Source organism: Schistocerca gregaria, chromosome X, assembly GCF_023897955.1.
Source record: "Schistocerca gregaria isolate iqSchGreg1 chromosome X, iqSchGreg1.2, whole genome shotgun sequence".
Taxonomy (NCBI): domain Eukaryota; kingdom Metazoa; phylum Arthropoda; class Insecta; order Orthoptera; family Acrididae; genus Schistocerca; species Schistocerca gregaria.
Window position 1 is genome coordinate 568,756,378 of NC_064931.1, and position 27,970 is coordinate 568,784,347.

Sequence of the window (27,970 nt, forward strand, 5' to 3'; positions counted from 1 at the left end):
GGGGTTCTTGCTGTACACCTTGTCTTTAATACAGCTCCACGTAAAAGAGTCGCATGTGCTCATATCTGGAGAATATGGCCGCCAATCGAGGCCCATGCCAGTGTTCTCTGGGTACCCCAGAGCCAGAATGCCGTCCCCAAAGTGCTCCTCCAGGACATGAAACACTCTCCTGCTTCTAAGGGGTAGAGCTCCGTCTTGCATGAAACACATCTTGTCGAATCAGGGTCACTTTGGATAATGGGGATAAAATCATCTTCCAAAACTTTCACGTACCGTTCGGTAGTCACCGTGCCATACAGGAATATCGCGCCGATTATTCCGTGACTGGGCATTTCACATCACGCAGTCAGCCGTTGAGGGTGAAGAGACTTCGCGATCGCGAAATGCGGATTATCAGCCCCCCAAACGCGCCAGTTTTGCTTGTTGACGAATGCATCCAAATGAAAGTGAGCTTCGTCGCCAAACCAAACAATGCATGCGCATACTCATTGTCATCATGCCCCGCTGCCAAGAATGCAGTTTGAACGTCCTAACGCAAACCCTTCAGAAATTATGACGATTCTATTTCCTATAGTTCAATAATTGTCACCCTGTTTCTATACCCATGTTACTGCGTAAATTAATTATACAGCGACTTCCCGAGCGATTCGCGTGCAGTCTAAAAATCTTGGTGCCCGACGTACATTTATGATTAAGAGTGACATGAAAGCCATAAGTGCGAGGGCTGTTACAGCTGGCTTTTCGTCTTTAATGGTAAACAGGTACACAAGCGACATATGTGGAATAATGTCCGACAGTTGTTACGTTCTCCAATTCGTAGATGATTCATGCTATTAGACCAGGCCGTGGAAAAACTGCGCACAAAGTAGACCACAAAAAATTATAATTATCATGTTCCAAACAAAAGTATCTACATATTGTCCCCATAGACTCCTACGGAACAGCAAGGTTAGGGATATGCTTATGGTTAGAAAACTAAAACACATCCATCGCTTGAAAAAAAAAAAAAGAAGAAAAAATTAAGCACTCAGAAGACGTGGCCGGATGTCGTCGTAGGTTTGTATACACACACACACACATCACCGATAGGTTTGTAAACGATTAGAGTTTCAGTTCTCTGTGACAGATACAAAGGACACCAGTGTTCATTAGTGTAGTTTGTGTTTAATGTTGTTACCAGGGCTGTGTGACATTGTTATCTGCACCCAAAAGAAGTAGAAATGGGACTCAATATGGGTCTCCATTTGGCCGACTGAACGAATCGTGCACTAGCTAGATTTGTGGGGCATTCTGGTGTGACATTAGCCTGATGTTGGACTGCATGTGTGTTTAGCAGACATACTCGTCGTCAGAGTTACGGTCCACAACGTGTGACCACCGCAAGGCAGTATCGCCGTATTGTGCACCAAACACGTCATAACCCCTTTTACATTAATGCCTGCCGTCCGGGAACGTGTTATGGACTCAATGCAGCATTCTGTGTCATCTCACACACTTGGCAGGAGACTAGCAGCACCCGGACTAGGAAATTGCATAGGCGGCTGTTAACACCACAACTCAAACATGACTGCCTTTTTAATGATGCCGTCACCAGGAAGCACAGACTGCTGACGAATGGCGTCCCATTGCGTTCAGCGATGATTTGCGATTCTGCACAACCCAAGATGACCCTCGTCGACAAGTATGGCAGCGACCTACGGAGTGACCCCATTCTCCAGTGCTTTGGAGAGGCACGTCATGGTGTATTGAGCCATCGTGTGTGATTTCCGGCCGGCCGCGGTGGTCTCGCGGTTCTAGGCGTGCAGTCCGGAACCGTGCGACTGTAGCGGTCGCAGGTTCGAATCCTGCCTCGGTCATGGATGTGTGTGATGTCCTTAGGTTAGTTAGGTTTAAGTAGTTCTAAGTTCTAGGGGACTGATGACCACAGCTGTTAAGTCCCATAGTGTTCAGAGCCATTTTTGGGATTTCAGAGTCACGGCTGGCAGTGATTGGGAGCACTCTGACGGCGCAATGGTACGTCACATACAGTGCTTCATCATGTGCCACCTCTCATGCGACAGTATCGTGGCGTAATTTTTCAACAGGACAATTCTCGTCCATACAGCACATGTCTCTATCAACTGTCTGTGGCATGTTGAAGTGCTCCCGTCACAAACAAAAAAACAAAAACAAAAAAGTCTCTGAGCACTATGGGACTTAACAGCTGTGGTCATCAGTCCCCTAGAACTTAGAATTACTTAAACCTAACTAACCTAAGGACATCACACACATCCATGCCAGAGGCAGGATTCGAACCTGCGACCGTAGCAGTCGCGCGGTTCCGGACTGAGCGCCTGAACCGCTAGACCAGCGCGGCCAGCGTCACAAACAAGATCTCTAGATCTGTTCCTGGTAGAGGATGTGCGATTCCATCCCGGACGTCAACTCCGTCTCAGAGCCAGCATCAAGGCTATCAAGAACCAGTTACAACAGTTATTGGGCTCATAATGCGAAGTTCTTTGTAAATTTGACTCGATTTTGTAATCACTGAAATAACATCACATACCCTCTCAACCCTTGAAGTCTCATTTCACTTCCTCTTCTTCTGGGCACTTCTCATTCTTTTTGTCAGGTAGTGTGCTTTGGACTTAACGTAGGTTAGAAACTGGCGTCAACAGAACATATTAATGTGTAACAGACAAATCTGGAAGGGCCATCAAAGCACTAGGAGTGCATCCGTGTGTGACATGGGACACAGATCGTTCTTACATGATGAACTTGTGTAGCGCGACAGTCCACGCGCGTCTCGACTATAGCAGAGCGTATCGAGATTTTCCTAATGCGAGTAGACAAAATACTTTATAAAAATCTGCATCTGTGTCTAAGTGCATTGATATTAAAACAGATTTCTGCACTACTACTTGATTCGATAGATTCTATATTGCAATTTGGTCGAGATTTCGTCGTGGCAAAATTCTTGATGAAGCAGTGCACCTTCAAAACTGTAACTGGAACATACTATATCCTCGAACTTATTTTGGAATGATTTCAGAAAAGGGCATCTCTTTTCGTCTGAAATTATCTGGAGGTTAAAAAATTCAAAATAATGAGTTGAAAGCAACAAAGGTATAAAGTTACGGACGCAACTGTGATGTGTCACTGACATTACAGCAACCTGTGGATACTAACCCACGGTTGTCTGCTGATGATGCTACCGCATACAGTAAGCTGCCGAAGTTGAGTGACTGTAGGAGTATACCAAGTTATGTGCGCAGTTCTGATGTGTCATTGTTACTACCGCAAAAATGATAACCGACGGTTGTTTACTGATGATGCTTTGGTGTACGGTAAGGTGTCCAAGTTGAGTGACATCAGGAGGATACAAGATGACTTAGACAAAATTTCTAGTTGGTGTGGTTAATGGCAGTTAGCTCTAAATGTAGAAAAATGTAAGTTAAAGTGGATGAGTGAAAACAAACCCGCACTGTTCGGATACAGCAATAGTAGCTCCTTGCTTGACACACTCATGTAAATGTTGCAGTTTATACATAATTAAATCTGTTACTGAAATTAATCCTTCTGTGAAGAAAGTTAAATACGCTTAAGAACCAGGAAATGCCTCAGCCTTAAATGCATCGTGTGTAATAAAAGTGAAGGGAGTGGTTTACCTATTGTATTGTACCATACTATTCCCATTTGTTTCGCTTGTTTCATTTTTTTCAACATCTCATCGTAAGTGAATTCATTGCTTAAGTATTTTATTAAGAACTTAATGAGTATAGCTGCGTAGCATGAGGCACATCTGACGACCGACTAGATGGCAAAAAACGCGCAGCACTCCCAACTCGCAGCTTTGAGTGCGTCAAGCACTGGCGCAATACCACGAACACGTCCACCACTATTCACAGGCGTTCCGCTCTCTGGGCTCACAGTATGGCGCCTCAAATTCCTGCTCTGCAGCTGTGTGTCACGGGGTCGCAGTAATTTCCGTGGCTTGGTCGAAGCGTCGGATGTGTCGTTTCAGACGACGGACAGATAAAGTGAGCGCAGTGGAAAACTTTTCTAAGGAGCAAAATAAATAGGTCTGCTTTGGAAGGTTTTCTCGTACGCAGTGTGATACGCACCAGAGGTACAGAGGGAAATTCTATCCGGTTTTTCCATGCATGGATTTAGATCTACAAACACTTACAGACTGTATTACAGGGAAGTAGCTTTAGAGACGCATGAAAAAAATTTGTCTTAAAAACAAATGATATGATGAGGTATAGTTTAAGAAAATACAAAGTAAAAAATACTACTCTTTGGTACTCGTCAAAGGTTTCATTGAACCGTTAAGCAGATTATGACAACGTTCAACAAATTAATTTCTGAAGGCATAAAATAGTCTATACGAGACGGAACTGTGTCGTTAGGAAACCCAGAATACGTACTTCTTTCTGACAAAACACCGCAATTATTGAGGAATGATTTTCGTGTGGGTTCACAGGTGTAATTCTCTTTCTCAAGTCCCTACATATGTACTCTTTACAAGTAAGCAGAACGAATCATGGACCAGTACTTTTCCCTGGTCTATGGGAATCTATATTATTACAGTAATCGGAACAGTTTGCTATAATCCAACTGTCTCTTGAACGAGGTACGCCGAAGAGCGCTATCAATGCCCTTTTTTAAGAAACCGAAGGCACGATAATCACATGGGGAGATATCAGTTCTATATGGCGGATGCTTGAGTGTGCTTGTTGCCCGTGATGGATGAGGCTGGCCTCCCAGGTCGACCGGCGTGCTGTGCCGAACTGCGACCAGTATAGAAATTGGTGCACCATTCCACAACGATGATTTTCGACAGACATACTGCCCCATACATATTCTTCATTCTCCAGTGGACGTCTACCGGTGTTTGTCCTTCGAGGCCCAAGAAAAGAATAACAGTACGTCGGTTCCATTTGGACGCATTTGGGAATAACGTTGCCATAATTCACGTTTCCACATTTAGCGCACGCACGTCGGAAAGACACGAATCCCACGCTAATCACTTGCCTACGTGTCGTTGCTTATACAAGGGATTCAGCTGCCCCTGCCGATTCGTTTTATGCAACCCACACTACCTCTGTATCAGGAACGGTATCCAGACAGGCGACAGCCACGTAATCCACATAATTTCCCTCTCCGATCTTTGGATGACTGTTAGCAAAGCACCCCTACTGTAAAAAGTACAGGTGAGGATTGGTCATGATTTACACTGAATTTTTAGACCAAGATACACTATGTGATCAAAAGTAACTGGACATCCCCAAAAACATATGTTTTTCATATCAGGTGCATTGAGCTACCACCTACTGCCATGCACTCAATACTTCAGCAGTCATTGGTCGTGAAAGAGCAGAATGAGGCGCTCTGCTGAAATCACGGACTTCCAACGTGGTCAGGTGATTGGGTGTCACTTGCGTCATACGTCTGTACTCGTTATTTCCACACTCCTAAACACCCGTAGGTCCACTGTGTCTGATGTGATAATGAAGTGGAAACGTGAAGGGACACGTGCAGCACAAAAGCGTACAGGCCGACGACGTCTGTTGACGGACAGAGACCGCCGACAGTTGAAGAGGGTCGTAATGAGTAATAGGCAGACATCTATCCACACCATCACACAGGAATTCCAAACTGCACACTGGACTCGCATTCGGGAGGACGACGTTTCAATCTCGCGTCCGGCCATCCTGATTTAGGTTTTCCGTGATTTCCCTAAATCGCTCCAGGCAAATGCCGGGATGGTTCCTTTGAAAGGGCTCGGCCGACTTCCTTCCCATTCCTTCCCTAATCCGATGAAACCGATGACCTCGCTGTTTGGTCTCTTCCCCCAGACAACCCAACCCCCCCAACCAAACTGCATCAGAATCCACTACATGTACTATGACAGTTAGGCGGGAGGTGAGAAAACTTGGATTTCATTGTCGAGCGGCTGCTGATAAGCCACACATCACGCTGATAAATTCAAACGACGTCCCGCTTGGTGTAAGGAGCGTAAACATTGGACGGTTTAACAGTGGAAAAACGTTGTGTGGAATGACGAATCACGGTACACAATGTGGCAGTCCGATGGCAGTATGTGGGTACGGCGAATGCCAGGTGAACGTCATCTGCCAGCGTGTGTAGTGCCAACAGGTGTGTTATGGTGTGCTCATGTTTTTTATGGAGGGGGCTTGCACCCCTTGTTTTTCATGACACTATCACAGCACAGGCCTACATTGACGTTTTAAGCACCTTCTTGCTTCCCACTGTTGAAGATCAATTAGGGGCTGGCGATTGCATCTTTCAACACGATCGAGCAACTGTTCATAATGCATGGCCTGTGGCGGAGTGGTTACACGACAATAACATCCCTGTAATGGACCGGCCTGCACAGAGTCCCGACCAGAATCCTATAGAACATCCTCACACGGAAACTACTTAATCGCCTCTCATAACAACAATCGTCTCCGATCCACTAACTGGCTTCTACTCCGTCTCAGTTCTGAGGAGGTTAGAAAGGAGCCAGCCCACAAGTAATTGTAGCCCAAGTCCCGTTCGTAACGTAGGGGGGGAAGGAGTTAGTAGGAGATTTCCGATTGCTGGGAACACGTTAGCAGAGCTTCGCAGGCATCACTTACCAGTGAGAGTAGAGCCCATCGACGGCCATGTGGAGCGCGTTGAGCGAGTTGGGGTTCTCGTACTTGCAGTGCCGGCCGCCGCAGAAGACGGAGCACTGGATGGCGGTGGGCGTGACGCGGCGCAGGCCCTCTGAGAGGCGCGTGTAGTTGGCGGCCGGCGCCTCGCTCGCGTCGCTCTGCCGCCGCTGCCGCCGCAGGCCCCGCGCCTCCTTGCGCTCTGCCATCCTGCCGGCAGCAGCGCACAGCCTGTCACCTCACTGGCAGTCACACATACACCAACAGGGCGAGACGCATACTCACTGTTTTAAAATGGGTCATCCGATTTAATAAGACTGTATCTTCTATACCGATAAAGATTAAAGAAATAGGGCGAAATTTAAGTACGGGGGGCGGGAGGGGGGAGGGGGGGAAGGGGGAAGAATGAGGAATGGTGACGTGGCCGGGAATATGTGCACATCTGTGTCTTGAATTCTCTTAACCAGTAACATCTTTACCTACACCAAACTCCGCAAGCCACGTACCTGTGTACAGCGGAGTGTACTTTTGATACCACTACCTGACCCACCCCTCCTTCCCTGTTACATTTGCTAATGGCGTGTATGAGTAACGATTGTCGGTAAGCCTTTATATTAGCTCTAATTTCTCTAATTATCTCGTTGTGGTGATCTCACGAGACGTATGTGGGAGGAAGTAACACGGTGTCAGAGTCTACCCAAAAAATACTCCCTCGAAATTGTAAAATGATCTACAGCGCCGCTCTTGTGGCCTCTGCCACTGGACTTTGGCTCAAATGGCTCTGAGCACTATGGGACTTAACATCTGAGGTCATCAGTCCCCTAGAACTTAGAACTACTTAAACCTAACTAACCTAGGGACATCACACACATCCACGCCCGAGGCAGGATTCGAACCTGCGACCGTAGCGGTCGCGCGGTTCCAGACTAAAGCGCCTACAACCGCTCGGGCACACCGGCCGGCCACTGGAGTTTGTTGAGCATCTCTGTAACGCTGTCGCGCTGACTAAACGATCCCGTGACGAAACGCTCCGCTCTTCGTTGGATCTTCTCTACCTCTACTATCAGTTCTACCTAGTAAGGGTCCCAGATTAATGAACAATGCTCCAGAATCGGTCGAACAAGGGCCTTCTAAGCCATTTATTTAGTGTATGAATTACATTCCCTTCAGATTCTTCCCGTGAATCCGTTCCACATCTGATTTTGTTACTATTTGTTTTGCGTGGTCATTCTGCTTAACGTCGCTCCGGGTAGATACTCCTTGATATTTTACTGTCATTTATTATTTCCAGAAATTTGGCTTCCGTACTGTAGTTGTATAAGAGTGGATTTCTTTTCCTATGTATGCGCAATATTTTACTTATATATACGTCCAGGGCCAACTGCCATATCTTGCACCATCATCAAGCCCCTGTTTGTCCTCGTGTCGATCGTTATTGTCATCTAGCATTGCTACTTTCTTATGGACGACCAGATCATCTGCGAACAGCCTTATAGAGCTTCCTACGCATTCTAGTAGGACATTTATATACACTGTAAACAGTAATGGTCCCATTACACCTCCTAAAGGTACCCCCGAAACTATCTTACATCTGTTGATTTTGTTGCGTTATGAGCGACGTGTTGGTTTCTATCTGCAACTAAGTCTTGGTTCAAATGGCTCTAAGCACTGTGGGACTTAACGTCTGAGGTCATCAGTCCCCTAGACTTAGAACTACTTAAACCTAACTAACCTAAGGACATCACACACATCGATGCCCGAGGTAGGATTCGAATCTGCGACCGTAGCAGCAGCACGGTCCCAGACTGAAGCGCCTAGAACCGCTCGGCCCACAGCGGCCCGCAATTAAGTCTTGTATTCAGTCGGTAACCTCCTATTTTTTTCCACCCAACGGCAGTGCGGTACCGTTTCAACTGCCTTGCTGAAGTCGACGAACGCAGAATCAATCTGAACGCCGATATCTACAGCGCTGTGGATCTCATGGAGGAACAGCTGAGTTTCGCAATATCTCTGTTTGCGGAATCCATGTTGACTTTTGTAGAAGAGATTTTCGTTCTTAGTCTCCTAAAGAATGCAGAACTCTAGTAGTTGGTGGCACAATTCATTCGACAGGATGAAAAAGCCATCAATCACCGCTGAGTTCGTGTGCTGAAATGATGGGTAATTTGTCAACGTTTGTTATAATTTTTCTATTTTGAATTTTAAGAGATAAGACCAACTGCATATTTATTACTGAATACATGTGTAATAGGAATAACTTTCAAATGTTTTTACATCCAAAGATAAGAGTATTATAGATTGCATCTGCTGTGTACTTCTTCGACGTATTTGGTCAACTAGTGAACGCCGGGGTAATATGGCGCAATAAAAGTATCTTTATTCGAAATCCCGTAATTGTCTCCCATTCCGAAGCGTAAGTTTGAAAGTTGGCTCAAAGGTAACTACAGCCTTATTCTGTAATTGTGCAAAATCGTTGCGCCCTGCGACGTCAGTGTAGCGTGACCGCAGGTTCCGCTCTGGAATACAGAGTGGAACCACCTGAGACCGTCCAAAACCATTCGACGAAATTTGAACATGATCCGAAGCAGCAAATGCTTGTTCAGCCCTCCTGCTTCGTGCCTTCTTGTGGTGTGGCAATGGAGGGGTGCAACATTGCTTCGTGCCCTCTTGTGGTGTGGTAATGAAGGGGTGCAACATTGACGCGCTGATGACCTCGATGTTGAGCGCCCATAAGCCCCCCCCCCCCCCCCCAGCAACATTGACAAGTGCGTGAATAAAACAGGAAAGGGTCCCTCTAAGACCGCCATTTCGGCAACACCGTCAGTGACATCCACACAGCTTTGTTGAGCGCATTAAATAATACCTGTTAAACTTGGACACCCATTGAACTGGGTTGTGTCTCGCAGCTGCTCTAGTGCCTGAAGGCAGGCAACATCTTTCGACACCTCACATGAACTTCTGAGCTGGGGCGTATGTTTCGTATGTGTCGATACCTTGCTGTTTGAGGCGTCGCCGAACCCTCGGTTGACGTCTCACGGTGCCACACCTTTGTACCATTACATAGGAAGATTGTAGGCACATAAGAACCAAATTACAAAATTTTGCGTCGCAATGGGAGACAATTATGGGATTTCGGAAAAGCTACACTGCTGGCCATTAAAATTGCTACACCAAGAAGAAATGCAGATGATAAACGGGTATTCATTGGACAAATATATTACACTAGAACTGACATGTGATTACATTTTCACGCAGTTTGGGTGCATAGATCTTGAGAAATCAGTACCCAAAACAACCACCTCTGGCCCTAATAATGGTCTTGATACGCCTGGGCATTGAGTCAAACAGAGCTTGGATGGCGTGTACAGGTAGGGGTGCCTATGCAGCTTCAACACGATACCACAGTTCATAAAGAGTAGTGGTTGGCGTATTATGACGAGCCAGTTGCTCGGCCACCACTGACCAAACGTTTTCAGTTGGTGAGAGATCTGGAGAATGTGCTGGCCAGGGCAGCAGGCGAACATTTTCTGTATCCAGAAAGGATCGTACAGGACCTACAACATGCGGTCGTGCATTAACCTGCTGAAATGTAGGGTTTCGCAGGGATCGAATGAAAGGTAGAGCCACGGGTCGTAACACATCTGAAATGTAACGTCCACTGTTCAAACTGCCGTCAATGCGAACAAGAGGTGACCGAGACGTGTAACCAATGGCACCTCATACCATCACGCAGGGTGATACGCCAGTATGGCGATGACGAATACACGCTTCCAATGTGCGTTCACCGCGATGTCGCCAAACACGGATGTGACCATCATGATGCTGTAACCAGAACCTGGATTCACCCGAAAAGCAAATGACGTTTTGCCATTCGTGCACCCAGGTTCGTCGTTGAGTACACCATCGCAGGTGCTCCTGTCTGTGATGCAATGTCAAGGGTAACCGCAGCCATGGTCTCCGAGCTGATAGTCCATGCTGCTGCAAACGTCGTCGAACTGTTCGTGCAGATGGTTGTTGTCTTGCAAACGTCCCCATCTGTTGACGCAGGTATCGAGACTTGGCTGCACGATCCGTTACAGCCATGCGGATAAGATGGCTGTCATCTCGACTACTAATGATACGAGGACGTTGGGATCCAGTGCGGCGTTCCGTATTACCCTCCTGAACTCACCGATTCCATATTCTGCTAACAGTCATTGAATCTTGACCAACGCGAGCAGCAATGTCGCGATACGATAAACCGCAATCGCGATAGACTACAATCCGACCTTTATCAAAGTCAGAAACGTGGTGGTACGCATTTCTCCGCCTTACACGAATGTTCACGAAAGCAGCGAATTTATTAAGTTTTGATTGAACTTGTTGAACACTGTACTTAATATTTCATTTCTATAGTTTATATTGATATATTATATTTTTAGATTGAGCCCAATTTAAATCATTTACCATCCTAAATCAAAATTAAATTGTTAAAAGAGCTACATAATGCAGCAAATTAAACATCTTACAATTCATTGTTTAATCTTTCTTCAAACGATATTTTCCCGCAATGTTCGGATAAAATGACGCAATGTAGAATGACAACGCATGAACCTGTGTTCAGTGTATGCCGCCTTTAGGTATGGACTATATGTATTTCGCATAAATTCCGTTAGATTACTAATAATCCTGGTTAAATTTTGCACTTATTTTCAGGTTTTAATATAAATTTTGTTTTGTATTGTTATAGAATCTGAAGATGGCCATTGTACGGCCGAAACTGGTTATGACTGTGTCATAAGAATGTGATTGCATCTATAAACAAACAAACAAATTTTACATGAGAATCAGTCACTCACTCCATTGACAAAAATTCGTTTTTTCTAAAATTCTCATTTATTTTTGCTAGACATTATAGCTTCCTGCAGTGTATCGATAAACATCTCCGTTAGTCTTGCCTATATGTGGTCCAGGCATGTAAGCAGCATATGTGTATCAGTGAAACAGAGCAAAAGCAAACAAAAAAATGAAACTACAAGCCCTTGATACGGAGGAACGCCGTCCCCAACAGCCAGCACAGTTTCCCACTTGAAGAAATCTAAAAAAGTAATGAAACTTACCAATCAGCACTACGTATTCCAATTGTATCCTGGGTGTCCTTAATAAGATTAAAATTGGGGAAAAACTCTGGTCATGACTTCGAATGCAACACTTAGGTTGTAGAATTGCTCTACTAATTAACCTTTATTGGCGAATTTTGTCATTCATATTAAGAAAAAATTGTTAATTGTGTTGGTATTGGCAGAAAAAGGAGATGTGATAGCATATCTTGATATCGTCGAACAGCCAAAGAAACATTATGAATGACACGGAATTCCGTAGGTCTGATTGCCTTCAATACCATCTGTCAGCCATTATGATACTAGGACGTTTCCTATTGGGTTGCAGTCTTCAATCTGCGCTGAGTGACTGTAAGGAAGAGGTAACGATCGTCTCCGGCCGGAGTTGGTCGTGGACGACCTTGCCCTGATTTCACTCCAATGCTTTTCTTTCTACTAAGCAAGTCAACACGTCTAAACATTCATTCTGGAACAAATCGAACGAGGTGGCGCGGTGATGAAGACGCTGGACTTGCACTCGGAAGAACGAAGTCAGATACCCGTCCAGTCATTCAGATTTAGGTTTGCCGTGTTTTCCTAAAATCACTTCCTTGTCGTGTTGGTGAATCTAAAAAATAACACAGTCGATTATTTCCCCACCGTTCACTAGTTCTACATTGTGCTCCGAGACGGACCTCACCGTCAACAGGAACGTAAATCCTATTCTTCCTTACTTTTCCTTTTACTTTGGGGTACTAATGGCACTTGATGCCACTCGCTGTAATCTACCAACTTATATCCTGCAAATCGTCCGCCCTTTCACAGATTGCGGTAAATAACGTTGCTGACAAGGAACCCCTTGAGTGCGAGGTCGCAAGTTCAATCTTTAGTAAGGCTCATTTGAAAGTGTTGTGTTAACAATTACGTCAGAAAAAATATTAGCCGCTAATGACCCATCATGTGCATCAAGAGGGCGACAGAAAATGAGTGTCCAGGAAGTGCAGAGATCAACCATCTATGGGATGCATGTTTACACTTCACAAAATGGACATCGTCGACCTTGAAGAAATGTTCAAAACAAACCATTAACTTGCACCATGAAACCGAACGAAAAATGGAGCGCCACAGTAATCACTAAGTTTCGCACCATCAAGATCGAAGACGAACCCCTTGGGAGTTAAAAACTGTGCCAGACGTAAAGCTAGGTATTCACTCTTAAATAATACATATAGAACCATATTGGTGTAACGAGGTAATGGTAACTGATGGAATACGATGGCATAAAAGCGAATGCGAAATAGTCTGGCGTGAAGCTTATCGTGAAACTGGCTATCCTTTAAGGCGTAGCTGCAGATGGTGTTTTATAGGCACGCAAAAAAAATCCAAAGCTGAATCTGTCCAGAGGTTCCAGATGGTATGAACTGCAATGCACACACTTTTCAGGAGGGATACTTTGCTCTAAAGGAGTATGATTTTTACACGCAGACCAGAAATCATTCAAAAGCAAGTTATTTTGACCAGCTATTGGACAAAAGCAGGGCTCATACCAGATCTGTAGTTTTCTTACGCTAATTTTTCCACTCTTGCTTGTTGTGACGTAAATATTCCCCACTCCCTTGCAAGATTAAGCGCACGAGAAAGGATCGTAGGGAGCGGAGCACCTCTAACTTCTCGCAACACAATAAATAACTTTCCAACCATTTTACCATCCAGATGAACAGTCGGCGTAATTGTATACGAACGTGTTAAGGCATTGACGTTAGTTGATCTTTATACAACTCTCTTGGCATCTCTAATCTCCAGGGTTGCTTTCGTATGCATTTACTCTTCCAATCCTGAGTTGAAAACAAATCCCTTAATGAACGAAGGGATAAGTTTGTTTCTCTCGTCTACACATTTTCGGGCCGATTCCGCATTTTGCTGTGCGTTGTCAAGTTAGTGCTTTGTTTTAAACTTCGTTGTCTTGTGCCTTTCAATTCTGTAGCACTGTTTCAAGTTAGGCAATCACCCACTGCTTCCCTTAAAATCACTGTAATTGATGTTGCCCCAATTTGATGTGCATGACGTAATAGGTGACTATTACGCACATCCTTTAAATTGTATCGAGCTACATTAAAACACACAAACACCAGTTTTTGTAACAAGTACACCTTGTCCTCCCTTAAGCGGACATATCAAAATCTCTACATAATTGTTTTCATACTATGCTGCGAATGATCTTCCGTGTATGTAATTGTGTTTAGGACCCGCTTCTTGGACAACGATTGCCCTTTACTACCTTTCGCTGGAGATGGGATTTGTAGCTCCGTGTCCAACAAGGCTGATGAACCACTTGGCTCGACCCATGTTTCAAAATCACTTCCACTGGTTAAGCACGTATCGTCATCATTGTAGTCATCATGTACATTGTCCGCGCAGTCGAGCGTTTATCACCCATTCAACTGGCTCATGTTGCAGAAACGCTGATATTACATGTGTCACGTCTTTCTCACTTCGCGAAATTCCTTGGATTCCTTTCTGACGAAATGTCAATTTCGGCAATTGTTACTGTAAATTTAATGCAATGTTTGCTCTGTGTATCATTGCCATTTCTCTCCTTTGTATCAAACCCACTAGAAGTGTAGCACTGTTGTGTGTTACTCGTCTCCTAAGCAGATCAACTAGGCCTATGCTGTAATTAGCAGCCAATATTGTGGTTGCATGGTAGACAATAAGTGGGGCGTTAAATGCCATAAATATCATTGGCCTGCGAATTTCCAGTCAAGGGTTCTTTGTGAGATATTCCACTAACTTCATTCGTTCGGTAGTGGACGTTAGCGCCGATTGACGGGTACTCCTGGGGCCAAAATTCTTTAACAATGCTCCAGTTACGATTTAGCTGCACAGTTAAGGTTTTATACCACTGGCAGAGATTTTTTCCTTCTGTTCGTAGTAATACTTATTGGTTGTTGTCACTGGTGACCCAACAACATTCCACGTAGAACACACAGGGGCAGTTTGCCATAAATAATTGTTTTGAACAGAGAACTTGGAATAAAACAATTATCTGCTTGCAAAAAAAGGAGGCTTATTGCATCACTAAACTGAATGTTTGGTTCTCAACATTGTTAGAAAAAGGAAAAACGTAAGTTAGTCAGTACAACCAAAGCTTACCTCGTTGTAGATAAAGATTCTTAACACTGCTCCTCCCCTTCCTTCCCGTATTGTTCTATTGTGACTAATAAAACCAGCCTAAAAAGGAACGTGATTAAATTTGTGCAGATAACTACGTGCGACGCCCTTTAAAGAGTTCCTATTTATGTATCGCTAATCCCAGTTGTAATTTTCAATAGATTTTTGTTTGAGAGCGAACAAACTGTGCAACAAAATATGCGTGTTTCATTGTGATATAGGATATTTTAACCCCCCTCCCCCCCTTGCCTCACCCACGGTTCATCTGTTTACGAAAGTCAGTCAAAAATGGTTCAAATGGCTCTGAGCACTATGGGACTCAACTGCTGTGGTCATCAGTCCCCTAGAATTTAGAACTACTTAAACCTAACTAACCTAAGGACATCACACAACACCCAATCATCACGAGGCAGAGAAAATCCCTGACCTCGCCGGGAATCGAACCCGGGAACCCAGGCGCGGGAAACGAGAACGTTACCGCACGACAACGAGCTGTGGACGGGGAAGAGTTACCCCAAAATATAATACCATACGACGTAAGCGAATGAAAATAAACACAGTAGACTAATTTTCGTTTCGAAGTATCACTCACTTTTGATACTGTTCGAATAGTAAAAATGGCAGTATTAAGTCTTTGAACAAGATCCTGAACGTGGGCTTTCCACGACAGCTTACTATCTATCTGAACACCCAGAAATTTGAACTGTTCAGTTTCACTAATCGTATGTCCGTTCTGTGCAATTAAAACGTCATGTTTTGTTGAATTGTGTGTTAGAAACTGTAAAAACTGAGTCTTACTGTGATTTAACGTTAGTTTATTTTCAACAAGCCAGGAACTGAGGTTATGTACTGCACTATTTGAAACCGAGTCAATGTTGCACACAACATCCTTCACTACCAAGCTAGTGTCATCAGCAAACAGAAATATTTTATAGTTACCTGTAATACTAAAGCGCATATCATTTATATAAATAAAGAATAGGAGCGGCCCCAACACTGATCCCTGGGGTAGTTACATTCCACGCCACCATGTTATACGCTATGGTTCTGAGCCCTCTAGTGACAGAGGGTTGCAAATATGTGGACATGAAGGATGAAGAGTTACAATATTAATAACGTTTGTTTACTTAATAGTTTTTAAGAGTTTTCACATAAACTCGGATGCATTCCTATTCAGCACGCCCTCGTATATGATAAAAGATATAATGTGCTATGTCTTGCCGGCCTGAGTGGCCGTGCGGCTCTAGGCGCTACAGTCTGGAGTCGAGCGACCGCTCCGATCGCAGGTTCGAATCCTGCCTCGGGCATGGATGTATGTGATGTCCTTAGGTTAGTTAGGTTTAATTAGTTCTAAGTTCTAGGCGACTGATGACCTCAAAAGTTAAGTCGTGTAGTGCTCAGAGCCATTTGAACCATCTGCTATGTCTTGGTTAGTTTTCGTAACACCCCATTGACAAGAATGTCTAGAGAACAATACTTTATAATATTGCACAGCAATAGGACAACCCTCTAGAAATTTGGTACATCACTCGTCGTCTGCCTGAAATAATTTCAACACCAAGTTTCCCATTCCAAGCATTATACCGCGTGTTTCAAGCCTACTCTTTCCAAAATAATTGTGTTGTGTTGTAGGAAGAAGCTTGTGTAGTCTGAGCGCAGTAAGAACTTTCAGGCTCGAATGTTACATATATCACCTACAGTGTAGCCGCGCGGCCTGAGATGCCTTGTCACGGACCGCGTGGCACCCCCCCCCCCCCCTCCCCTCAGGGGTTCGAGTTCTCACTCGGGCATGGGTGTGTGTGTTGTCCTTAGCCGAGCTGTTCTATGCGCTACAGTCTGGAACCGCGCGACCGCTACGGTTGCAGGTTCGAATCCTGCCTCAGGCATGGATGTGTGTGATGTCCTTAGCTTCGTTAGGTTTAGGTAGTTCCAGGGGACAGATGACCTCAGAAGTCAAGTCCCATAGTGCTCAGAGCCGTTTGAACCATTTTTTTGTTGTCCTTAGCGTAAGTTTAAATTAGGTTAAGTGTTGCGTAAGCTTAGGGACCGATGACCTCAGCAGTTTGGTCCCATAAGACCTTACCACAAATTTCCAGATTCCTACAGTATATTCCACAAATACCATTAATATGACTAGAAGCTTCCAGACAACTAGTACAAAAACCTTCATTTCGCAGATTCTGTGTCTTTAATCCTCTATCGTGGATACCCACATTATTACTTCTCTCTCTCTCTCTCTGTCTCATGGCGGCTCGCCGCCGGCTGCAAAACTTTTTACGTGACGCCATTTGGGCGACTTGCGTCTCGCTGATGACGAACACAACACAACACCCACTCCGCGAGGATGACAATCTCTGACCCTGCCAGGAATCGAACCCGGGCCCCTTCAGTTGTCAGTCAGCCACGTTGCCCCGTGGCTAGCGAGGTGGGCACATTATTACTACTGAAACCTCCTGGCGCATGAAAACAGATATCAACAGCTCGACAAGTCAGCTTGCAGGGTTTCTTACTATTCGACCGGGTCCGGTTAAATGTCATTGAACTAAAGAAGCGTCCAGTGCGTACTTCATTTTCAACGCATTTTACCACAAATGAAAGTATCACATGTGATTTATTACTTGTTTAGGTCAGCTTTCTGTTATACCTCAGACCTATCTTTCATGCGTCATGCATCGTAACTCGATCATACGGTCTTAAGGTCGTCAAGAGCTTATGGGGTTCAAGCAGACTGGCTTCGTTACAGGTTTCTGGTGCAGGTACGTGGCAGTAACGTCGTACTGTGCAAATTTAGAGTGTCATGTATTAAAACGGTGCTTTTGTGTGCGTTCTTACCTTTTCCCTTATGTGTTCACTGGGGTCATGTTGATCAGAGGCGCTCCCATCGAAGTATTTCCCACAAGGACCGGCGTATACTGCAAATATGAAAACATTCGACGATGAAGGCTCTGACAAAGTGAAGCGTAGCGACGACAGCAGAGCGTACTTAATCATATTTTTACATTTATTTTTCTTTATGGATGGTCCAGCACCTGGGTAACTATATGGACCGTTTTTTAAATATTACGTTTGGAAACAAGATATACAAAAAAAACACATATTTGTTCTTTCTTAGAGTACCTGATTTATGGTAGTGACTTCGTTACCTTGCGGCAGACGACCATTCTGGCGTTCCCCTGCACTGTTCCTTCTAATAACTGACTATAAGCTAAGAATTATTACTGATTTAGCTACCAGAACTACTCCTTAAAACTTCCCTCCGCTAATATTACAGAAAAAACTAATAACAATAAAAAGTAAGAAATAGGGAATAGAAAAGAGAACAAAAGAGGTCTGTCGTCATTACAAATGTCCGTGGAGGAGGTGATAAGTACTACGGCAGCTTTTTCGTAAACCTAAGTAATTTCACTGCCTGGGATACTCTACGTCCAGATGCTTTTCACACTAGCTTAAGGAGCCTCGTGGATCCTGTTTCACCTGTCATGTGGCAAGTGAGGTACTCACGGGTTGGCGCATGTTGAGACAGCGAAGTCCGCACGGCAACTAGCCGGCACGGGGAATAGCCGGTACTGCCGGCCCCGATCCACGGCGACGCGCCTGCGCGAGCGGCCGTCGGCCTGCGGTGTACGCACGCCACCAGTTACCGCCATTCAACGCAAGCTACGGGAGCACCGTTTCCCTGCCACAAATGTCACAATCATTTATTCTGCTTTGTTTAAATCAGTTCCTCGCAACGCTCATAATAACACTGCCGTGAACGCTTTTGTGGAGTTTGTATGGAACATGCACTATTCGCCCTAAGCTACGGAACTACGCCAGCTGCATGCACTCGTGCAAGGAAAGGTCCAAGTATTCTAGTGAAACAGAGACAATTGTTTGGAGAGTTTAATACATTGTATGAAAGTTTGTGATGAGATTCTGGTAAAATTCATGAATGCAAGAGAATGTCTCTCTCTACATTTGATTACATTTTGAAAAAGATCGATGCACTCTTGAGAATACATTGCATCAATCTCCGTTCAGCTGTATCCACAGAGAAAAAATTTTAGTTACCTTGACGTAGATAAAACTGAATTATACATTTTTATTATATTTTAAACGAAAATAGCATTATACAATTTATACAATTGCATTAAACATCACTAGCGGCAAGAGATTAGAGATGGGTCGTTCGCGTACTAACGGGTGCTAAGGAACGGTTCACCAAGATGAACGGAACGAGTGAGCAACGAGTTCTAAGGAACGGTCTTTCATAGTTCAATTCGGTCGCGGCTCTCTACTTATAGTTCCCGGGAATGGGAAACGGTCGGTCTCGTTCCCGAACGGCACGTCGGCCGGTCTCGCTCCAGCCTCGGTCCCGTTCCCGTCTGTCTCGGTCTCGGTCCCGTTCCGCCAGACTCGTCCTTCTCCGCGTGGCCACTCGTCGCAGTTCCACTGCCGACTGCTCATAGTTAGTTCATTATCGAGTTGCTGTTCGTTTCGCACGTCCATTCTACATCTGTTTCAAACCTTTTTTTTAACTCTGATCTTCTGGTTCTTTTCGTATTCTATTCAGCGTCCACGACCGGTAATTAAAATGTATTTTATAATTACGTAAATTACATAAAAATTAAGTATTATGTAATACAAATATCTTTTCAGGTAACAAAACGGCGTATCAGCTTACTTCACTATTTCGATAAACAGCAGAAGAAAAACTTGCAAAAAGGCACGATTTTTTGTTATTACACATTGAAACGTCCCCTTAGAAAAATTATACATGACTGTGCTTAAACTGACACACAATATTTTTAGCGCAACGCAATCTCACTTTCAAAATTCCCTACAAAAGAATGACCCTGACTAACATTAACCTATATCTTTCACAAATCACTTACCTCACCAAAAATCTTCGTTATTCGAACTACTGCAATACAGCGAGCGCCACTACTGCCAGCTAAATAAAAGATTCAAACTACGGAAGGCACTAACTACAGATAGGCATAGTTAGCGAATGAAAGATTTTAATAGAGAACAAACAATGTATTTACCTTAATAGTCATAATATATATATATATATATATATATATATATCAGTTCATGAGATCCATTCTTACAAATTTCAAAACTCCGCCATCTCTCTCCCCACATCCACCACTGCTGGCGGCTCACCTCAACTGCCGCAACCCTACGCGCTGTTCACATCCATCTGCCCAACGCTACAATGGCGAGTATTACAACAATGCCAACCAGCCACAGACTGCACACAGCACAGCCAGTGATTTTCATACAGAGCGCTACGTGGCGTTACCAATATAAAAAAACCTAAACAGCCTACTTACAACATGCGAAGGACGTCGGCGCGGCACACACGAATGGCCATTTTCCATCTTTCTTTGATCCAAGGTAAAAGAACATGTCCATTATTATTGAAGGCAGACCGACTTACAACCGAATGAAGCCCGTGCTTCGTAATCGAGTGTATGTTGTCACATTTTGTAAAGAGAATATGATAACTCCTACAATATTATTTCAGTGGTACAGGGTGGCGCACGAAAAATCGGCCCCGAGTACTAGACTGCACATTGTCGCTTACCAATCGTCATCTGTTGTTTCAAACTTGTTTGCATTAGCTTATTTGTTATTTCTTCACTGCCTAATTATTACATGTTTGTCTATTCTGCTCCTAGCGGTCAACGACTCCTCCGTAATTGGCGAGCAGTCAGTACTCGGGCCCGGTTTTTCGTGCGCCACCTTATATTATTTCACTGCGATCGGTCACATAACGCTGCAGTTGGCTAAACGAAATGTTTTGCAAAATCACGAAAATTACAGGTATGTGAGAATTCTGTTATGAATAGAAACTCTGCACTTCAGGGGGGAGGCAAGTGCCCCCTCTTGGCGCCTTCCATCTTCAGTCACCTTTGCTACTAATTTTCAATTTTTCATAAGAACCATATACCAAGCACAATGAACGGTGAACGATTAAAAATGAACGGTTCAAAAATAGAGCTATCACCAGTGAACTAGTTCCCAAGAATGAACGAGTTTGCCGGAATTGGTGACCGAGCGGTTCTAGGCGCTACAGTCTGGAAACGCGCGACCGCTACGGTCGCAGGTTCGAATCCTGCCTCGGGCATGGATGTGTGTGATGTCCTTAGGTCAGTTAGGCTTAAGTAGTTCTAATTTCAAGGGACTGATGACCTCAGAAGTTGAGTCCCATACTGCTCAGAGCCATTTGAACCAATTTGAACTTGAACGAGTTTGCCCATCTCTACAAGAAATGTGCGAGACTTATTTGTGAATTACTTTTGTCAGAACAGAATGACACAATAAAAATATTCACTAACTGTCAGCATTAAGCTTCACTGCCGTCTCTCTCATCACTTACAATCGATCTATTTTTATACTGAGAATGGTTAGATTGCCAGATTTTTGGCCTTTCTTGTATTGCTGTGATGATTTTATCAATAATATACGGGTGGCCGCTCGTTGCACGCTCGAGAAACACTAACTGGTTTGCGTTCCACGCTCTGCAGAACGCTGTTGCTGCCAGCTGCACGCGCCTCCCCAAACGCTTGCCACCAGGACACTTCCGTATCGTCAAGTAGGTTTGCAATAAAGCCGCAAAGGAATTACAGACATTGGCTGCGAACGGGCACTTATTTATTATCGGGAAAGTTGAAAATTTGTGCCGGACCGGCATTCGAACACGGGTCTCCTCCTTACTAGGCAGATGATCCGACCACTTTTCTTTGGGCAAGTGCTCTACCGGCTTTTCTTTCCTCTTTTGCTTTTCCCAAAAGAAATCATTTCGGAGAAAAGCTAACGTAAACTCGTAAACTCTACGTAATTCTAAGAGCAATTAAAAAAATAGTTTTGTTTGCTTGGTGGCAAAAATTACTATTACAGTTATTCTGCCTGTTGTATACGGAAGCAGAACAGTAAAGTAAAAACAGACGCATCGGCCGGAAATCGAATTCGGACCGTCCGCTTAGCAGGCGAGCATTCCAACAATTTTTTTTATTTTTTTTCATGCTTTGAGCATTTTTTCGTTGAATACACAACACAAAGTAACACTTCTAGGACTCGCGTCATGCGGCGTCGATACTCCACAGAGCGCCGGAGCCGCGGCAGGCTGGAGGAGGTAAGGCGGGCAGGGGTCGAATTCCGAAGCCAGGCTATGATGTGGTCAGAGCATCTGCCTAATTAACAGAAGACGCGGCTATGGATCCTGATCTAGCACAAGTTTTCATCTTTCCTCGTTGATTTAAATCAATGTTCACTCGCAGCCAATGGCTGCAATTGCTTTTTGTCTTAATTTATAGCGGCTGCTGGATCAAAATGCTGTCTGTCCTTTCGGACATGTCTCAAGGAACAGACACCATATACGTTGCTATATAAATAGGTTTGTGTTGCACGCTACAGTGGACAAAGCGTCGAACGCTGACCGCCCCGCTCCACTCAGGCCACGGTCTTAGTTATGCTGTGCAATATTTTTTTTTTTCTTTTCAACGCGATTCAGTAAGTCCTCATTAGTTATTCGATGTGCCTACCTAATCTTTAGCTTTCATATGCAACAGTACACTTCAAAATCTTGTGTTCTGTTCTTGTCTGAACTGCTTATCGTCTACGTTTCACTACCGTACAAGGCTACACTCAAGAAAAATATCCTAAGAAAAGACTTCCTGAGCCTCATAATTTATATTCTATGTTAACAAGTTCCTCTTTTCCAGAAATGTTTTTCTAGCTACTGCCAGTCTGCATCTATATCCCACTAATTCGGCCAGTCCGATTCCGCAGTGACAGTTTTAGAACCATTCAAAGAAAGTCTCCTCTCAGCAGCGAGGAAATTCCCAGATCATACAGAATTAGTTAAAGGCATATTTAACCCACAGAGCATGGACTGAGACGTTTATAGATTCATTTCAGGTGGTACCGACAGGCAGTCTAGTGAAGTACTTCTGAATACCTTGAGCAGCTGGTTCGACAGCCAACACACAATGGAAATATTTTGCATATTTGTATAATAACTAATTGGCTTTCGTTAGGAGGCAATATAGCCATCTCAACAATGGAAAGACGTTACGACAGTGCACTTCGAGAAATCAGAATATTCTTTAGCGTCAAGCTGTAACCTGGTATGAAGTTACACAAACTTAGAGTTGTCATATGACGCCATGCATGCGACTTTCGTATCAGTTACGACGATATGAAGATGAGGACAATAGAATACTCAGCCTCTGGGCGGGAATCGTACCCGGGCCCGTTCGGTTAGCAATCTACCGCGCTGAACCCGCAGCTCCTGAGGGGGACTGGAAGTACACTACACCTTCTAGCTGCAAACAAGCGCGTGCTTATCGACGATGTCAGTACAGAGACAGGGATTACTGATCATGATGTCGCCATAGCGGTTTGGTTACTGAAGTTAATAAACCCATGAAGAAGGCTAGGATATGAAACGCCCCTTAGAAAAATTTATGAATGACTCTGCTGATAAACCTCTTACATTATTTGATTTTCAAACAGCTGAGCAGAACTGGACGTACTCAGACATTTCGATCTTTACGTATTCTGATCAACACTAAACTGACACACAATATTTTTAGCGCAACGCAATCTCACTTTCAAAAATCCCTACAAAAGAATGGCCCTAACTAACTATAACCTATACATTTCATGAATCACTTACCTCACAAAAATCTTCGTAACTCTAACTACTGCAATACAGCGAGCGCCAGTACTGCCAGCTAAATAAAAGATTCTAACTACTGAAAGCACTAACTACTGATAGGCATACTTCGCAAATGAAAGATTTTGATAGATAAGAAACAATGTATATATATATATATAGATAAGAAACAATGTATATATATATATATACGCTCCTGGAAATTGAAATAAGAACACCGTGAATTCATTGTCCCAGGAAGGGGAAACTTTATTGACACATTCCTGGGGTCAGATACATCACATGATCACACTGACAGAACCACAGGCACATAGACACAGGCAACAGAGCATGCACAATGTCGGCACTAGTACAGTGTATATCCACCTTTCGCAGCAATGCAGGCTGCTATTCTCCCATGGAGACGATCGTAGAGATGCTGGATGTAGTCCCGTGGAACGGCTTGCCATGCCATTTCCACCTGGCGCCTCAGTTGGACCAGCTTTCGGGCTGGACGTGCAGACCGCGTGAGACGACGCTTCATCCAGTCCCAAACATGCTCAATGGGGGACAGATTCGGAGATCTTGCTGGCCAGGGTAGTTGACTTACACCTTCTAGAGCACGTTGGGTGGCACGGGGTCTAGGAATGCCGGTCTAGGAATGGTAGAACGATGGGTTCGATGACGGTTTGGATGTACCCTGCACTATTCAGTGTCCCCTCGACGATCACCAGAGGTGTACGGCCAGTGTAGGAGATCGCTCCCCACACCATAATGCCGGGTGTTGGCCCTGTGTGCCTCGGTCGTATGCAGTCCTGATTGTGGCGCTCACCTGCACGGCGCCAAACACGCATACGACCATCATTGGCACCAAGGCAGAAGCGACTCTCATCGCTGAAGACGACACGTCTCCATTCGTCCCTCCATTCACGCCTGTCGCGACACCACTGGAGGCGGGCTGCACGATGTTGGGGCGTGAGCGGAAGACGGCCTAACGGTGTGCGGGACCGTAGCCCAGCTTCATGGAGACGGTTGCGAATGGTCCTCGCCGATACCCCAGGAGCAACAGTGTCCCTAATTTGCTGGGAAGTGGCGGTGCGGTCCCCTACGGCACTGCGTAGGATCCTACGGTCTTGGCGTGGATCCGTGCGTCGCTGCGGTCCGGTCCTAGGTCGACGGGCACGTGCACCTTCCGCCGACCACTGGCGACAACATCGATGTACTGTGGAGACCTCACGCCCCACGTGTTGAGCAATTCGGCGGTACGTCCACCCGGCCTCCCGCATGCCCACTATACGCCCTCGCTCAAAGTCCGTCAACTGCACATACGCTTCACGTCCACGCTGTCGCGGCATGCTACCAGTGTTAAAGACTGCGATGGAGCTCCGTATGCCACGGCAAACTGGCTGACACTGACGGCGGCGGTGCACAAATGCTGCGCAGCTAGCGCCATTCGACGGCCAACACCGCGGTTCCTGGTGTGTCCGCTGTGCCGTGCGTGTGATCATTGCTTGTACAGCCCTCCCGCAGTGTCCGGAGCAAGTATGGTGGGTCTGACACACCGGTGTCAATGTGTTCTTTTTTCCATTTCCAGGCTGTCTCTGATGGACACACGTCCATATCATCCGCTCTCAAAACTCCGCCATCTCTCTCTCCACATCCTCCACTGCTGGCGGCTCACCTCCATCTGCGCAACGCTACGCGCTGGTAACAGCAAACTCCCCAACACCAACACTACAATGGCAAATATTCAAACTACGCAAACCAGCCACAGACTGCACACAGCATAGTCAGTGACTTTCATACAGAGCGCTAGGTGACGTTACCAACATAAAAATCTAAACAGCCTACTTACAGACAGTATCTCTGCTAAAAAGAACAGGAGCTAGCATCTTTCTTAGAAAATGAATGGACATCACATAATTCCAGTATAATGGAGGTAGATAAATTATGGGCGAAGTTTAAACAAATTGTAAATCGCATCCTAGAGAGGTTCGTGCTGAGTAAGTGGATTAAGGATGGAAAAAACCCACCCTGGCTTAAAAACAAAATTCGGAAATTGCTAAGGAAGCAGAGACTGTTGCACTCTCGATTCAAAAAGGAAAGCGCAAATGACGACAGGTGAAGTTAGCGTGCGTCTGTAAAAAGCTCAATGAGTGGAGTATCCAAGACTACAGCCTTCATATATCGGAAAGGTTTTTGTCGAGAACGAGAGAGAATTCTGGTCCTAATTAAAAATTTCTCAACGGGTCGAAGGCTTCTCCTCAGTTACTCGCTGACCGGTCTAGTGAAGCAATGGACGACAGCAAAAGAAAAGCCGAAGTTTTAAATCTCTCGTTTAAGAAATCATTCACGCACGAGGATCGTGCAAACATACCGTCTTCTAACCTTCGTACACACTCCCGTATGGAGGACATAGTATAAAGGGCAGTCAAATGAAAACGTGACAGATGGAAAAAGTAAGTAAACTTTACTTTGGTTGTCATCCGCGGCATCCTTACAAGCGGTAGGTCGACGATATTCTATGTCCGTTTTGTTGTCCTTCATGGGAAGCCATCCTGGACTTACGTTTCGGCAAGATAATGTTCGTCCGCGTTCGGCGAGAGTTTTACTAATTGTCTCCGTGCTTGACAAACGCTACCTTGACCAGCGAGGTCGCCGGTTCTCTCACCAGTTGAGAACGTCTGGATCATTATTGGCAGCACCCTCCAACCAGCACGGGATTTTGGCAATGGAAAACTCGAATTGTACAGAATTCAGCACGATATCCCTCCAGAGGACATCCAACAACTCTCTCAATCAATGCCAAGCCGAATAACTGCTTCCATAAGGGCCAGATGTGGACCAACCCGCCACTGACTTGCTGAATTTGTGAAGCTGTTTCTTTCGAACAAATCATACAATTTTTCTGAAATTGTAATCATTTGCTTGTCCGTGCATGAACATCTCATATACTAATTTCCTTCCCATTCGGATAGCCGGCCAGAGTGGCCGTGCAGTTCTAGGCGCTACAGTCTGGAGCCGAGCGACCGCTACAGTCGCGGGTTCGAATCCTGTCTCGGGCATGGATGTGTGTGATGTCCTTAGGTTAGTTAAGTTTAATTAGTTCTAAGTTCTAGGCGACTGATGACCTCAGAAGCTAAGTTGCATAGTGCTCAGAGCCATTTGAACCAACCCATTCGGATAACTCCTTCGTGGTGGGCCTTTTTTCTTAGAATGTATTTATGAAGAAGGAAGGAATATAGCGTTTAACCTCTCGTCGGCAGAGATGTCGTTAGAAACGGAGTACAAGCTCGGATCTGCTACGGTCGCAGGTTCGAATGCTGCCTCGGGCATGGATGTGTGTGATGTCTTTAGGTTAGTTAGGTTTAAGTAGTTCTAAGTTCTAGGGGACTGATGACCTCAGAAGTTGAGTCCCATAGTGCTCAGAGCCATTTGAACCAATTTGAATTTTCATCTGAGATTCTAATATTCATACAGGTGTTTCTCTTTTCTCAAAAGATCTCTTTAATTTTTCAAAAGGCGACATCTATTTTACCCTTAGGCATGTATGCCTCTCCTGCTTCACATTCCTCCCTAGCCAATCTTGCTTTCTCATTTTGCACTTCCTGTCAGCTTTATTTTTAGACTTCCGTATTCTCTTTTGTCTGTTTCATTTGCTGAATATTTATATTTTTCCGTTACGATAATCAGTGTGTCATCAAAGGAGTCTTCTTGGGCCTTCTCTTTTATCAGTTTGATCGTCTGCAGTCTTCACTATTTGGTCTCTTAAAGCTACCCATACGTCATCTATTTTATTCCGTTCTCATGCTTCAGTCAGTCGTTTCCTATCCTTCTGAAATTCTCAACCACTTATCGTTCTTTTAATTTACCCATGGTCTTAATTTCCTACCTCTCTGCAATTTCTGCAGCACGTAATCAATAAATTGGGATCAGAGTCTACATTTGCCTATGGAAATGTTTTGCATTTAAAATTCGATTTCGAAGCATCTGCCTTATCATTATGCAACCTATCTGTAAATTTCCGGAGTCTCTGTATCTCTTCCACAAGAATAACTTTCTTTCATGACTTTTAAATCAAGTGTTAGCAATGATTAAATTATGCTGTGTAGAAAAATTCACCTGGCACGTTCCCCTTTCATTCCTTTTCCATCAGTTCCTTTCTTTTTGATTCTTTTACTACTATTGAATACCAGTCTCCCATCACAATTAACTTTCACCTCCTGTAACTATGTGAATAATTTCTTGAATCTCATCATACATTCATTCAATCTCTTCATCATCTGCGGAGCTATTAGTTATATACACTTGCACTACAGTTGTATTAGCTTTGTGTCTATATTAGCTACTATAATGGATTCACTGCGCTGTTCGTAGTAGCTTACATGCGTTACTATTTTCTTATTCGTTATTGGACCTACTTTTTCATGGCC

At 44.6% G+C, this 27,970-nt stretch overlaps 2 protein-coding genes across 4 annotated transcripts in view; one reads left to right on the plus strand and one right to left on the minus strand.

Annotated features, from left to right (window-relative positions):
• LOC126299343 (protein tyrosine phosphatase domain-containing protein 1-like) overlaps window positions 1–17,798 on the minus strand; it is a 584,390-nt gene extending 566,592 nt beyond the window's left edge. The window contains exons 1-2 of the mRNA XM_049991191.1: window positions 17,723–17,798; window positions 6,627–6,851 (exon numbers count right to left, since the gene is read on the minus strand). Of these exons, the coding sequence (XP_049847148.1) occupies window positions 6,627–6,850 (224 nt within the window). The 5' untranslated portion in view covers window position 6,851; window positions 17,723–17,798. The remainder of the gene's footprint in view (window positions 1–6,626; window positions 6,852–17,722) is intronic.
• LOC126299340 (catenin delta-2) overlaps window positions 1–27,970 on the plus strand; it is a 468,367-nt gene that overhangs the window by 114,134 nt on the left and 326,263 nt on the right. The gene's annotated exons all lie outside the window — the stretch shown is intronic.